The sequence below is a fragment of the Propithecus coquereli genome, unplaced genomic scaffold, assembly GCF_000956105.1.
Source record: "Propithecus coquereli isolate 6110/MARCELLA unplaced genomic scaffold, Pcoq_1.0 Scaffold353, whole genome shotgun sequence".
In the NCBI taxonomy this organism is placed as follows: Eukaryota; Metazoa; Chordata; class Mammalia; order Primates; family Indriidae; genus Propithecus; species Propithecus coquereli.
Window position 1 is genome coordinate 2,443,729 of NW_012149208.1, and position 14,855 is coordinate 2,458,583.

The following is a 14,855-nucleotide window of genomic DNA, read 5'->3' on the forward strand; positions in this document are numbered from 1 at the left end:
CTGTTTTTTTAGTCTGAAAATATATTTCACTTTAATTTTCGAAAGGTATTTTTTGCAAAGTAAAGAATTATAGATTGATAGTTTTTTTTCTTTCATTACTTTTTAAAGGTGTTGCTCCACTTCTGCCTTACATTGCTTCTGACAATAAATCTTCTGTTATCTTTATTTTTGTACCTCTGTATCTTTTTTCCTTTGACTGCTTTTAAGATTCTCTCTTTATCATGGGTTTTAGCAATTGGACTTTGACATATATTGGTGTAGTTTTTTTCATGTTTCTTATGCTGGGGACTTAGATTCTTTTTTTATTTAATGGGTTATATCCCATTGTTGTCATTGTTCATTTTAATGCTCAAATGTTTTTAAATCTGACCGGTGAAAGCCCCTTAAGGCTGGTTCCGGTGCCCTTTTGATACATCTTGTTGATCTGAAGAGAAAAAACAGTAAATTAATAAAGGTAGAGTTTATTTGGGCCAAGTTTGAGGACTGCAACCTGGGAGCATAAATTGAAGTTGCCCTGAATATATGCTCCAATTAACAGCGGTTACAAATGGGTTTTTAAAGGAAGAGAACAAGTTTCTAAGTTGTTTACCAATAATTTACATTAAAATAATATAAGCTGTTGATTTGCTGTACGTTGTTTTTTGTATGACAAATTCCAGGAGCTTGAAGATAATGGGTAAGGCAGCTAGTCTAGAAAAAAAGTGTTTTAAATGGTTGCTATGGGACAAGGGTGCAAGGTAAGGGGGCCGTGATTGCAGTCCCATACTCGTCTGTCTGAGTCTGATAAACTTTGTATAACTTACGTAGCTCAGACTGCTTTGAGCTGTTTTTCTTTTCTCAGTCAGTCTTCATCTATTTCTGAGCATTTTCTTACTGTTACGATAAGATTTTTTTATTGCTCACATAATACCTTCCCTGCTACAGTCCTGGAATCAGGTATTTCTCCAAGAAGTCCTTTTCCCTTTTAGTGAAGAATAACATTAGAAATCAAAATCTGGGTGCCAGGCGTGCTCCTTTCTGTTGGGGTACCACTGCTCCTAGATTCTCTCAGTAGACAAAGCTAGGGACCTTATATATACACAGTGTATACATACACACACCATGTATGCACACCATATATGTAACACACATATATATTTTTTAAACATGAGTTCATAGTATTACTTTTAATTTCCAACCTCCTATGTTCTTTTTCTCTTTATTCCATTCCATTAATATATTTGTGTCTGTCTTCTCCCATAGTAAGATGACTGATTGCCCAAAAATCTCAATAGATTTGCTCAACTTGTTCAATCCATAGCAATGAAATTGCTGCACCATTATCACTACTAGCACCAAACCTACCAAGTTGAAGATTTCTTTGCATTTCTTTTTGTCCATAGAATGTTATTTATAATTAATGTACCTAGGAATACATAGCCATTGAAAATCAATTAAAAAAACAACAAGTAAGACTAAAATAAAATAAAAATTTTTTGAAATATAATTAATTAATCAATACAATTTACCTTAATTAAAATTTTTAGGTAGAGAGTCCTCCTTTCTCCTTGCTAATTTTCTTTCAGAAATTATTGAGTCTAGTAGTCCACAGATTCTGTTGTGATGTAACAATTTGCTAATTTTAACTGAATCCTGTTTCAGTACAATAGTTGCAAGTGTTCAGGGGGCTATGCTTTTGTGATATTATGATATATATGTGTGTGTGTGTGTGTGTGTGTGTGTGTGTATGTATTTTTTTGGTTTTTGTCCATGGTTCCTGGCTCACAGCTCCTGTAAGCTTTGTAATTTCCTAAGTGACTAGAGCAGTAAGAATATCTTTTGTTAACATATTTGGCCTTTTTAGTCTTGTTTTCTGAAACAGCTCTGGAACAGCTCCGGAGCAATAAAGGTGAAAGACAGTCTTGTGTTATTTGTAACAAACTCCTCTCAACCACACCTGAGCTTATGTTAATGAGGTGGTTTTTGGAAATTCCCTAGATAACCACGTAGTGGGGGGGAATGGTTGCCAGGGAAACCAGCCTAGTGCTCAGAGGATTGGAACTCATTGCCCCACCCCCCACCTCTGGGGGGGATGGGCTGAAGGTTGAGCCGGCCACCAATGGCCAGTGATTTGATCCGTCATTCCTATGTAGTGAAGCCTCCTTAAAAACCCTGAAGGACTGTGTTCAGGGGGCTTCTGGGAGGTGGCACACCCTAACTCCTTACAAAATGAAGCTCCTGCACTCAGGATCCTTCTGCACCTCGTCCTCTGTAACTCTCACTGTCTGTTTGTTCGTATCCTTTAAAATATCCTTTATAATAACCAGGTAAATGTGTTTCCCTGAGTCCTGTAAGCTGCTCTGGCAAACTGATCAAACCGAAGGAAGGGGTCATGGGAACCCCAATTTTTAGCCATCAGTCAGAAGCACAGGTAAAACAACCTGGGGCTTGCGATTGGCATCGGAAGTCGGGGGGGAATCTGACTCTGTCTCCAGGTAGAGTTGGAATTGAATTGGATTGAATTAGAGGACACCCAGCTGGTATTGACTGAAGAATTACTAGAACCCCACACATCTGGTGTTAGAAGGCTGTTGTGTCAGAGTGTAGTGTGAGAAACTGAGTTTGTTTATTCCTGTATTCTCAGAGCCGTGAAATAGTTTTTTGCCTGTATGGCAAAGGTACACTTCAAATTGACTCATTTAAATTTCATGTTAATTTTAGTGGAGCTCAGATTACTGGAATTACTACTTTTGGGGCAAACTTTATTTTATTTTAGGCAGAGGTATTGATGTTAAGAAACACAGGAGGAAAGAAATGGAACCCATAAATTAGATAAGAAAAAAAAATAGGTCAGGAAAAAGAGAATAAGAGCTGTAACTGGGATATTAATTCTTATAAGCAGTGAGTTAATTTGGTAATGAGCTTCCTGGCAGCCCTTTTAAAAGGAAATAGTTGGATCACTTTCATCGCTTAAGAAAAAGTTTCTTTGGCATTGAACTATAGAAAAAATTTATTGTAGGAATCATATCTGTTTTTACAACAATTGTTTCTTGACTTTTAGTGCTATTGAATATATAAAATTAAATCATGTTTCCAAGAAGTTTTCGGTGGTTTTCTGATCTTTCAGGACTTGCATTTAGGAAATTTAGACTCAGATATAAATAATGTATGTTGGCAGCATCATAGCTCAGGAGGCCTATTTGAAACTTGTTAGTGATGTAAAATTATTAGTTGGTTCAAATATCCTGGAGGATAATATGTTCTTTGGTTTTATTCTCTGAATTCTTAAGTATAGATGTTTTGTGGTGTACATTAAAGAAAGATTAAAATCCTTTGTGTGGTACAAGATGCTAAGTGCTAGGGAAACTAAAGAAGTCACTCTGTTTCTATACCTTGCAATAGCTTACATCGTTTCAGCTTATGAGAATATTGTACAAGTAAAAAACAACTTGAATACACATTTAAACACAACATTCTTTTTTTCCTAACATTAAATTGCTTTATTTGTGTAATACTTAATTGTGCGAATCAGGAAGTTTTATTTTTGGATGTTTGCTTTCACTGTTCTGATAACTGATAAAAGATCCTCAAGAATATATAGTATTGGTTTTGCTGCTCATTCTAATTTTATAATTACGGTTTCCCCCAATCCTGATTAACTTTAATTTTCTGCCTTGATTTATGAGTTATAGAAATGTTCCACACGTATAACCTAATTTTTCCCTTTGGGCTCCAGTAGGACTTTTTTTGTTTTTGTTTCTTTAAACAAAGTCAGTGAAGATTGTTGCAGAGTCCCTGGTAATCAGTCCCTTGTCCCAGGGTTTCACAACCTTTATCATCACTATCTATTTAACCAAAATCCATTCTGCTAAAAATAAGCTATTTCTCTTGGTTTATTCCAGTGAAAATACGACATATCATCGTGATTATAGAGATGCACTCCCATTTTCCCCTCAAAGGCTTTTTCTTTTTCAATATAATTTTAATTACTATTACTAATCCAAGTTAATTTTAGATTCTATTACTGAAAGCCTCAGTTTTGCCATTTATTGAGGTGTTAATTGAAATATTAATATATTTAGAGCAGAAATGTCGTTTTTTAGGGAATCTAGAGCAACAGCAAAGCTGAGGTCAAACTGCCATAAGGATGGACACCAAGGAAGCTGTGTTTGGGACAAAAAGAAATCAAGATAAGGTAGATGCAAAGTAGAGAAAAGAACTGGACCCTGGGGGGAAGGGGTGGTAGGTGGGAGTGGGTTATATGCTTGTGAAGGCCAAGAATAGTTAGATTTCTGAAGAGTAAGCCATGAAAGGCTTATAGGAAATACTGAGGATTTGAGTTTAAATACTGCCTTCCCTCTGAATGTATAAGTTTTAGCTTTTAGCTATCAGAGTATTTTAAAAATTGGTAACGTTAAGTGTTTTGATGGGGTGGGTTCTTATAATCTGGGCTAGAATCTTCTCTCTGGATAGTTGTGGAAAAACCGTTGCCAAAACCCACCTTCAGCACTAATGCCTGTTATTACTTGATAATCAAAAGGGAATCTCCGATTGAGGTGTTAAACTGACAAAATCAGTACAGAAAATTTAATTTTTCCTTTTATTTTTGTGATGTGAGAATTTTTGTTTCTTTCCATAGCAACATGAACCGTGAAGACCGGAATGTGCTGCGCATGAAAGAACGGGAAAGGCGGAATCAGGAAGTTCAGCAGGGCGAAGAAGCCTTCCCACCTAGCTCTCCTCTCTTTGCCGAGCCGTACAAAGTCGTAAGTTGTCCTTTGAACTTTTTTTTCCCATTAGCACGACGTTTTTGCTTTTAAAATGTTTTAACTTGAACTTTTATATTAGAAAAGAATTATTACGAATACCACTTAACATTTTTTTCCTGTCCCCTAAGTAGAACATACTCTTTTGGGGTAAACTTTCCATGGAGTATGTGTACACGGAAAAATACACAAAATAAGTGTTTGAATAATTTTCACAATGTGAGCAACTTCATGTAATTAGTACTCAGATCAATAAATAGAGCATGACCAGCACCCTAGAGGTCCTCTTCCAGCCCCCCTCCCATGGCTGTCCTGTACTCTGAACTGTGGTCTGAATTGGCCCAAACATTCATCTCTATACTCCTAGCTGTACTGCTGACCACGGGCAGGCATTTCATCTTTCTGAGCCTTGAATTAAATTAAAATTTTGTGACTCAGTTTGTATTGTCTGTTGTTATTCAGGTGTTCTTTGAGTATAATGTCAATAAAAGATGAATATTTCATTGATACTTTCGTTTCTCCTTGTTTCTTGCTATGTGCTTACTTAGTTTACTTAGTTTCAGAGACTATTGAGACTATTAATGTGTTCGAATAAATGTGTCTTCAGTATCAGATTCTTTTTCTGTTATACTGGAATACTGCTACACTAACAGCTGGTTATAACTTAGTATTTTTATTATACTGCTATACTAACGGTTATAACTTATTTCACTAAATTTTTGTTGTTGCTTCTAACTATAACATTGAATTATAAGGAATATAATGTTTTCATAGAATGGCAAAATACTTGGCTGGCTGTCCTACTGGCCGTGAACTTAATTACATAAAGGCAGATTACTTTTTTGTTCTTTAAAAGATTTTTACTGCTGTTCTAGTATGTTTGTTGGTGAAATTTGGATTTTTCCCCCTCCTGGAAGCTATTGTATATGTGTCCTAGTGAATGTTTGTATTTTAGCATGGCTATTTTTAGACACTTTTAAGTGAATTTTTTCACTCTAGAAATTATATATTTGGAGTTTGCTTCTAGGTGTTAACTTTAAAATATGAGATGATGTTCTCCCTTTGAAAAGTCCCTTTCCATTTGAAATTTGGAAAATTTATGTAGAAGCATATTTTGTTTCTGATTATACTAATTGTATAATTTTATTTCACTTTTTTTTGTAGACTAGCAAAGAAGATAAGTTATCAAGTCGTATTCAGAGTATGCTTGGAAACTACGATGAAATGAAGGATTTCATAGGAGACAGAGCTATACCAAAGCTTGTTGCAATTCCCAAGCCTACAGTACCACCGACGGCAGATGAAAAACCTAACCCAAATTTCTTTGAGCAGAGACATGGAGGCTCTCATCAGAGTAGCAAGTGGACTCCAGTAGGACCCGCACCCAGCACTTCTCAGTCTCAGAAACGGTCCTCAGGCCTACAGAGTGGACATAGTAGCCAGCGGACCAGTGCAGGTGGCAGCAGTGGCACTAACAGTAGTAGCCAGAGGCATGACCGTGACTCATATAGCGGTAGTGGGAGTGGTAGCCGGAAAAAAGGCCAGCATGGGTCAGAATACTCCAAAGCACGCTCTTCCAGCCCTGGAAAACCCCAGGCTGTTTCTTCATTAAGCTCCAGTCATTCCAGGTCTCATGGGAGTGATCACCATAGCAAGGAACATCAGCGTTCCAAATCCCCGCGGGACCCTGACGCAAACTGGGATTCTCCTTCCCGTGTACCTTTTTCCAGTGGGCAGCACTCAAATCAGTCTTTTCCACCTTCGTTGATGTCAAAGTCCAGTTCGATGTTACAGAAGCCCACGGCCTACGTGCGGCCCATGGACGGACAGGAGTCCATGGAACCGAAGCTGTCCTCTGAGCACTACAGCAGCCAGTCCCATGGCAACAGCATGACCGAGCTGAAGCCCAGCAGCAAGGCACATCTCACCAAGCTGAAGATACCTTCCCAGCCACTGGACGTAAGTCGCACTGTTAGCGTTGTGATTGCGTGATGCAGTTGACCGTGAAATCATGATTGAACTCGAACGGCCCTTTGCCTGACTAGTAAAGAGTGTAAAGGTTTAAAGATAAAAAAAAAAGTTTAAAGACTTGTGAGTGACTCTCAAGTGGATCCATTGAGCTGTCAGCTTCCCTTCATGGGAAACAGAGAAAACGGCATTCATGATTTTAAATACTGAAATGACAAGTCAGTTATGGAATAAAAGCATGATCCAGCAGTACCTTACATTTCCTCCTATTGATTTTGCGGAATAACATATCTTATTTTCTTTCGTTTAAAAAGAAAATTAACTCCCCTATTCTCATAGAGATTCTCATGAGTGAGATGTGGGCCATGGTTTGTGGTGGTCAGTGTCAGGACTTTGGGGGTCATGGAGGTAGTGATGTTGTAGAGTTGGATGCTATAGTCCTTTCCTCTGGTCATATTTAAAGGATTGAAACAGCTGCTCCAGATTCATACTGGTGGTTAAAAATTTACAGTGTTTATGATGCTATTTTGACAACATAAAAAATTTTTCCTGTGGCCTTGGGAAACTCAGTGTTACTGGCATTTGTCATCTAATTACTCCTCTCAAGGGAACAGTAAATTGGTAATTCGTTCATTCTTTAAACAACATGATCTTTAAAGTTAGACTTAAGTTCAGTTCTCTAATTCCTGTTTGTGCCTTAGAACTGCGGTCCCCAACCCCTTTCTTCCAAGTGTCCCTGACCTAACAAGGTGGCAGCTCACCTCTCCTGATCACAGGCATGGAGAGGAGCCAGGTCAGGATGGCCTCCTCCCCATGGCCCTGCGTGTGTGAAGTCGGGGCTCACTCTGCAGGGGCCCCACTCCGCGGCGGTGTAGATGGGCAGGGGCAGGTGCACTCAGAGATTGGGCCCTTCCCTGACCAGGAAACATCCTGTCCACGGCTTTCACCCGCAGAAGCCTGAAAGCCGAGTGCTGCCTGGCCTTCGGCCTGGGTCGTGCGTACCCAGTTCATTTGCGGTGTGAGAACGTGGGGCTCCACCCCACAGCTGTGGACACAGCCCCTGCCCTTAGGGTGTTCCTCATCCCCTGGAAGAGAAAATACGCGGGCAGGTTCCCCACAAGGCAGGTCGTGAGGACGAGGACAGACGGGCGAGGGTGCCACATGCTGAGAAGGACGTGACTGAATCTGCAGGCTCTTGCCTTACATTCAAGTAGTGACAGTTTTGTTGCCGGGACCAAGAACATCCTTTCACTGAACTTTAATGAATTGATGTCATGACTTCAGCCTGATCGATCACAGGGGTCTGACCGTAAGGCCCGTTACTGAAACAAAACTTGAATGATTTTAACTTTGAAAACGCCATCTGAATTTGACAAAAGGTGATCCAAGGTCCTAATTTTCAGAACCTGGGGTCCCCCTCTGTCCCACCGGAGGGTGACGTTGAGTATTCATTGCGTTCAGAAAATCCTGCTGTTTTCGTGAGCCAGAGAATGAGATTCACTTCTCACATTCCGCTGGCAAGGACCAGTCTCATGGGTCTCACCTGGTTGTCAGGTGTTTGGGAAATGTAGCCCGGATGTGTTCGCAGGAGGAGGAGGACAGAGATGGCTGAGCACTGGCAACCTCTTCCACAGCCCATTAATGTGGTGAATTAATTACTTTATCATGAGATAGTTTCAAATCACTTTTGGATTTGGTTAGATAGCATTTTATTTAGGAGTTTAGCATCCATGTTTATAAGTGAAACTGGCCTATTTTTTCTTTATTTGTACATACAGTGCATATTCCACATTTCAAAATTAAGTAACCTTAAGTCGGGCAGCGTTTTCTCTTTTTTCTATTTTCTGAAGCAGCTCATTTTAAGATAGAGATTGCTCCTTGGAAGTTAGTAGAATACACTTGTAAAATCTGGGTCTGAGACTTTATGGGAAGAGGTTCTAAAATCATTTCAATTTCTTAACTGGATATTCACATTTCAGTCATTTTTGTGCCAATTTTGGCAATTTTTATTTTCTAGAAATGTATTTATTTCATCTATATTTTTCAAACGCATTATATCGTTATTTATATTATTACTCTGTAAGTTTTTAAATGTCTGTTGTTTTTGTCATTTCCTCCTTTTTCTGTAGTCCCTTTTTTTTTTTTTTTAAATCTCCTGTCAGTTGTTCTTGATCAGTCTCCCTAGAGCCCTGGGCTGAGGACCAGTGCCGGTCCATGGCCTGTTAGGAACAAAGCCACACAGCAAGAGGAGGTGAGCAGTGGTAAATGAGCTCCATCTGTGTTTACAGCCGCTCCGCATCACTCGCATGGCCGCATCAGCTCCGCCTCCTGTCAGATCAGCGGCAGCGTTAGATTCTCATAGGAGCCGAGCCCTGCTGCATACTGCGCGTGCGCGGGATCCAGGTTGTGGCTCCCAATGAGAATCCAATGCCTGAAGACCTGAGGCGGTGATGCTAGTGCTGGGGAGCGGCTGCAAATGCAGATTATCATTAGCAGAGAGGTTTGACTGCACGATAAATGTAATGCCCTTGACTCATCCTGAAACCATCCTCCACCCGCACCCCCAATCTGTGGAAAAATTGTCTTTAATGAAACAACCTGTCCCTGTTGCCAAAAAGGTTGGGGACCACCGCCTTAGAACAAGCAACTTAACCTTCAGTGATTTAAGAAAGACTATGTAAAATGGCCATGTTCCAGACCAGTAATCTTTCAGTAATACTTGTTTTACTGTTAGTTTATGTGAAATGATATATCTCAGTATTAGGGAATGATTTGTATATAAAATAAACTTTGAGATTTTGGGGTAGCTGCTCACCTGAAAAATTACATTTTAAAAATTATTCCCAATCTCTAAGAAAGGTAAAAATTTTAAAACCGTTGAAAAATATAAAGTTCCTCAAGCTATGTATAGTTTGGTAAATAAAATTTTCTGGTGCTTGAAATATTTGTATTTAAGGAAATTAGTCCAAAGATTCTAACTACTATTCAGATTTTAGAGTACTGGGATCATAAATACTTATGATATTTTTAAATCTGTGAAGCAAATACTAAAAATCGAGTAATAAATTACTCCAAATCTAACGTGTGCTTCTTTTTGTCTTTCTTAAGGCATCAGCTTCTGGTGACGTGAGCTGTGTGGATGAAATTCTAAAAGTAAGGTTTTTTTAAATCATTTCAGTTTTTTAAAAATTATGATGGTCTGCCATTCTCATGCCCTCCTTCATCTGTATTTCACAAAGGAGCTGAAGGAACATGTTGCTCATATGTGTAACTTGAAGGTGTCCGTTATAAACAGTTGACTCTGTCCTGCTTATACTTGGCCCTGAATCACGTGGTTTGTTTACTTTACTGTTTGCCTTCAAAGAGCTGGGGGGTTTTTGTTTTTAAGTGAAACAAATCCCAGTCTTAAGAGTTTGCCTTGAAAAGAGGTAGAAACCAAATATAGCTGCACTTTCTCAGGCTTATCAGTTAATAATTAGAAGTGCTAAAAAAAAAACCAAAAAACCTCAGTATTTAGAATGAAAATACCTTGCTTTGTAATTCATGTGTACATACTACTCAAACACTGCAGTAATAGACCTGTGGAGTACTACACATTTTGGATGTGTAATGGAATATGTTTAAAATTAACACATGACCAAAAAGTACATTCCTCTGTTGGGAAAAGTCCAGTGAAGTACCGATGACTGCTCTTTGCTTAGTAGAGAAAACTGTTAGTCCCATATTCCTTGTACTACTGTGAATTTTTTGTGAGCCCCTGAGTTTGGTCTACACTCGGATTTCACTGTGTGTTCTTTGAAAGACTGCCTGCATTGGCTGCTCCAACTGTGTTCTCTCCCCTTCCCTCCTTTAGCCCCTGCAATTCCCTTCCGCCTCTACCATTTTGCTGAACCTGCTTCTCTAAGGTCATTGTCTTCCCCCTCACTCAGGGGCTTCATTTGGCTTCTTATTTTCTTGACTCTGCTGTTTAGTTTTGTATTTTTTCCTTCTAGAACATTCTTGTTTCCTTGGCTGTTACGCTTCATTGTTTTTATTTCCCATCCACCTTTCTTGCCTTCTTTCTCTGCCTTTTTGGAAGCTTGGTGTCTTCTCTTCTCTCTTAAGTATGGGCACATTCTTCTAGCCTCCTCTTTTCTTTCTGCTCGGACTTGCCTTTCCACCCTTCTTTTTTTAATTAGACACCTGTTCAGTCTTCTCTGCTGCCTTGGCTTCCTTCGTGTTTTGCTTTCAGTCTCTTAATTGTTTTTTTAGCTGAGTTTCTATTTAGATTTCTCTTTGCTTCAAGCTCGGTATGTCTAAAGCCACACTTACCAGACTTCCTTCCATTAGTAATACCACCGTTCTCCCATGCTTGTAAGTGTAGAATCCTAATTAACTTCTTCCTCCCATATTCCATTTAATCACAAAACTGGATGTAGACTTTGAAATTTTTTTTTGGAAAATATCCATTTCATTCTTTTCATTTCTGCCACCTTGAGCTTGAATCATTGGAACACTGTGTCCTCACTCTGCCTCCAGAATCTCCCTGCTTGTTTGTCTTCTGCATTGCTGCCAGATTCTTTACTTCAGTCCTTGGTCTTCATAAATTAAGTTTTTTCTTGGATATTTTCAGTGGCTCACTAAGACTCACAGAAAGAATAGTGTCCAAATTTAACATTCCTGACCTTCCACAGACCAGCCCTAACATTTTCCATTACTGATTGACTGTTTTTGCCAAATTAATTCGCCTACGCCATATACTTTCTGGCTCTTTTACCTCCTTAAAGTAAACTTTCTGGGAATAGGTTTCTCCTTCTCTTTCAGTTATGTATACATTCTATTTTTTCTTATTTGTTTATTTATGAATGACAGGGCCTCACTCTGTTGCCCAGGCTGCAGTGCAGTGGTGCAATCATAGCTCACGGCGGCCTCAAATTCCTATAGTGCCTCGGCCTCTGGAGTAGCTGGGAGTGCGGGTGCATGCTACCGTGTGTGGCTAAATTTTTTGATTTTTTTGTGGAGATGGGGGTCTCGCTATTTTGCCCAGGTTGGTCTCCAACTCCTGGCCTCAAATCCTCTTGCCTTGCCTCCCAAAGCGTTGGTATTACAGGAGTGAGCCACAGCACCCTGCCTCTGTTTTTGCTTAGAATCCTGATAAAATCCTTCTTTCCCCTGTATCAGAGTATCAGGTCACAGTGATAACTAGTTCCTTTGAATCTCACATAGCATTTATTTATTTAGTTGCCATGTATATAAAAAGTTTAAGGGAGCATATGTCTTTTCCCCTGAATCTTAAACAGTATATGAAATTTTAGTACCTAGAAGATTTTCTTACATTTAATTATCTCTTTGATGTTACTGACATTTACATTCTGTATATACAGGGGCTTGGCACATGGCCTTGAGTTAATAGGCGCTTAGTCATTTAATGGGAGTTGGAGAAGTAAATAGATTGTCAGTTGATAGTATTTTGACATTCGAGACATAAATGCCAGTGCTGAAACCTGAGGTGGACGAGTTTGTTTCCCTTTCCCTTCCCTTTCCGCAGCACACAGGGAACTTGCGGTCTGCACTCCCTCATGTCTTCTTCATGTTTGTCAGTCATACTGTTTCTAGGAACCCTGTCATGAACTTAAATTTTTAACCTAAAAGTACATTTATTGAAAAAAATCATGTATTAGTTCAGGGCATGCAAAGTGAGCACCTACTGTGTGCGAAGCACTGGGGATACAGTGATGATAATGAGCTGACATTCTAGAGCAGGATGTAGGAAACAGTCAACTATATGAAATTATACAGGAGGCTAAATGCTGTTAAAATTAAAGCATTGCGAGAGGATATAGAGCAATTTTGTGCAGATGGCTGTTTTAAGAGGTTCACCTAGTAGAGACTGTATCAAATGCCCTTGTCTCTTTCCCCTTTTGTCTGTTGCCCAGAGGTAGTCGTAAACATTTACTAGGACATAGACTATGATTTGTGTTTCTCACTTAACAAAATACTGCAGACATCATTTCATATCAGTAGTTAAATTTCTCATTTTAATGTCTGCTTGTTGTTCTATTATATAGATGTCTGATAATTTATTTAGTCAGTACTGTGTTGTTGGTGCCAACCTAAGTAACTTCTACCATTCCTTCTAGAAGCATTGTTCTTCCCTTGACTGTTATGCTTCATTGTTTTTATTTCCCATCTACCTTTCTTGCTTCTCTTTCTCTGCCCCTTTGGAACCTTTGTGTCTTCTCTTATCTCTTAAGTGTAGTTAAGTTCTTCAAGCTATGTATGGGAACTGAACTTAAGCTATACATAGCTTGAGGAACTTACCTATACTTACGAATCAAAAAAAGAAATTTATTTGGGAATAGAGCACTGCAATGGGAATATCCCTGTCATAGTAAACTATGTGCATATTCAGGAGGTAAAAGAAGAGAAAGCTTTTTTTTTTTTTTTTTTTTGAGACAGTGTCTTGCTCCGTTGCCCAGGCTAGAGTGCCGTGGCGTCAGCCTAGCTCACAGCAACCTCAGACTCGTGGGCTCAAGCGATCCTCTTGCCTCAGCCTCCTGAGTAGCTGGGACTACAGGCATGCGCCACCATGCCCGGCTAATTTTTTCTATATGTTTTTAGTTGTCCAATTAGTTTCTTTCTATTTTTAGTAGAGACAGGGTCTCGCTCTTGCTCAGGCTGGTCTCGAACTCCTGAGCTCAAACAATCCTCCCGCCTCGGCCTCCCAAAGTGCTAGGATTACAGGCGTGAGCCACCATGCCCGGCCTCGGTCTAGAAAATTTTAATTTTGTCCTTCTCTTCCTTTGTATCTTTTGCTTTTTAATGTCTTGTTAAAGAAGACTTTTCTTTCTCCAGGATCGTAGACATATCCTCTTATTTTTCTTTTTCTTATTTTTGAGACAAAGTCCTGCTCTGTCACCCTGGTTAGAGTGCAGTGTTATCATCTTAGCTCACTACAACCTCAGACTCCTGGGCTCAAGCGATCCTCCTGCCTCAGCCTCCTGAGTAGCTGTGATGACAGGTGTACACTATCAGGCCTGGCTAATTTTTCTATTTTTTTGTAGAGATGGGGTCTTGCTCTTGCTGAGGCGAACTCTTGGCCTCAAGTCATCCTCCTGCCTCGGCCTCCCAGAGTGCTGGGATTATAGGCATGAGCCACCACACCCATCCTTGTTTTTCTTTTAATGTGGTTTTAGTTTTGTTGTTTTATTGTTTATCTTCAGTTTATTTTTGTGAATGATATGAGGTAGAGATTTAACTTTTGTCTATATGTGTGCCATATCACTGTTACTGTTTAAATCAACTTTATTTACGTATACAAATACACCTGTATTTAATGTACAGAGTTTTGATAGATTTACGTACCTGTGTAACCACCACTCTAATCAAGAATTAGAACACTTCCATCACCCTCAAATTCCTTCTTTCTTTTTTTTTTTTTTAGTCCACTTCACTTCCACTACTGTCCCCCTGCAGTTACTGACCTGTTTTATGCTGCTATAAATAAGTTTTACTTTTACTGGAATTTCATGTAAATGGACTCCATTCGTCGTGTACTTCTTTTGTATGTTTGCCTTCTTTTGCTCAGCATATGCTTTTGGAATTCTTCCGTATTCTTCAATGTATCAATAGTTTTTCTTTTTTATTCCCAGTTAGTATTCTATCATATGGAAATGCCAAAATTTGTTTATCCATTCACTTACAGGTGAACATTTGGGTTGTTTCTAGATTTGGCTATTAACAAGCATCTATAAACATTCATTTATGTCTTTGTATGGACTTAGGTTTTCTTTTATCTTGGGTAAATACTGGGTCATATGGTAAAAAGTAGAATTGCTGAGTCATATGATAAGTGCATGTTAAATTTGTAATAAACTGAAAACTATTTTCCAAAGTGGTTGTACCACACTCCTGCCTCCCCTCAACCTCATTCCCCCAGCAACACGTAGTAGTTCCGGTTGTTCTGCATCCTTGCCTACATTTGGTGTTGTCAGTCCGTTTAGTTTTTCCATTTTACTGGATATGTAGAGGTATAGGTTGAGCATCCCTAATCCAAAAGTCTGAAACCTGAACTACTCTAAAATTTGAAATGCTGACATGATGCCACAAATGGAAAATTCCTGACCCCTCACGTAATAGGTTGCAGTCAAAACTTTGTTTCAT

At 39.2% G+C, this 14,855-nt stretch overlaps 1 protein-coding gene across 3 annotated transcripts in view; it reads left to right on the forward strand.

Annotated features, from left to right (window-relative positions):
- AFF4 (AF4/FMR2 family, member 4) overlaps positions 1-14,855 on the forward strand; it is a 61,712-nt gene that overhangs the window by 13,684 nt on the left and 33,173 nt on the right. For 2 of the 3 annotated variants that reach the window (XM_012651346.1, XM_012651348.1), the window contains exons 2-4: positions 4,619-4,745; positions 5,910-6,704; positions 9,822-9,866. In XM_012651346.1, the coding sequence (XP_012506800.1) occupies positions 4,623-4,745; positions 5,910-6,704; positions 9,822-9,866 (963 nt within the window). In that variant the 5' untranslated portion in view covers positions 4,619-4,622. Of the gene's footprint in view, positions 1-4,082; positions 4,175-4,618; positions 4,746-5,909; positions 6,705-9,821; positions 9,867-14,855 lie in introns of all 3 variants that reach the window. The other variant, XM_012651347.1, reaches the window with a different exon arrangement.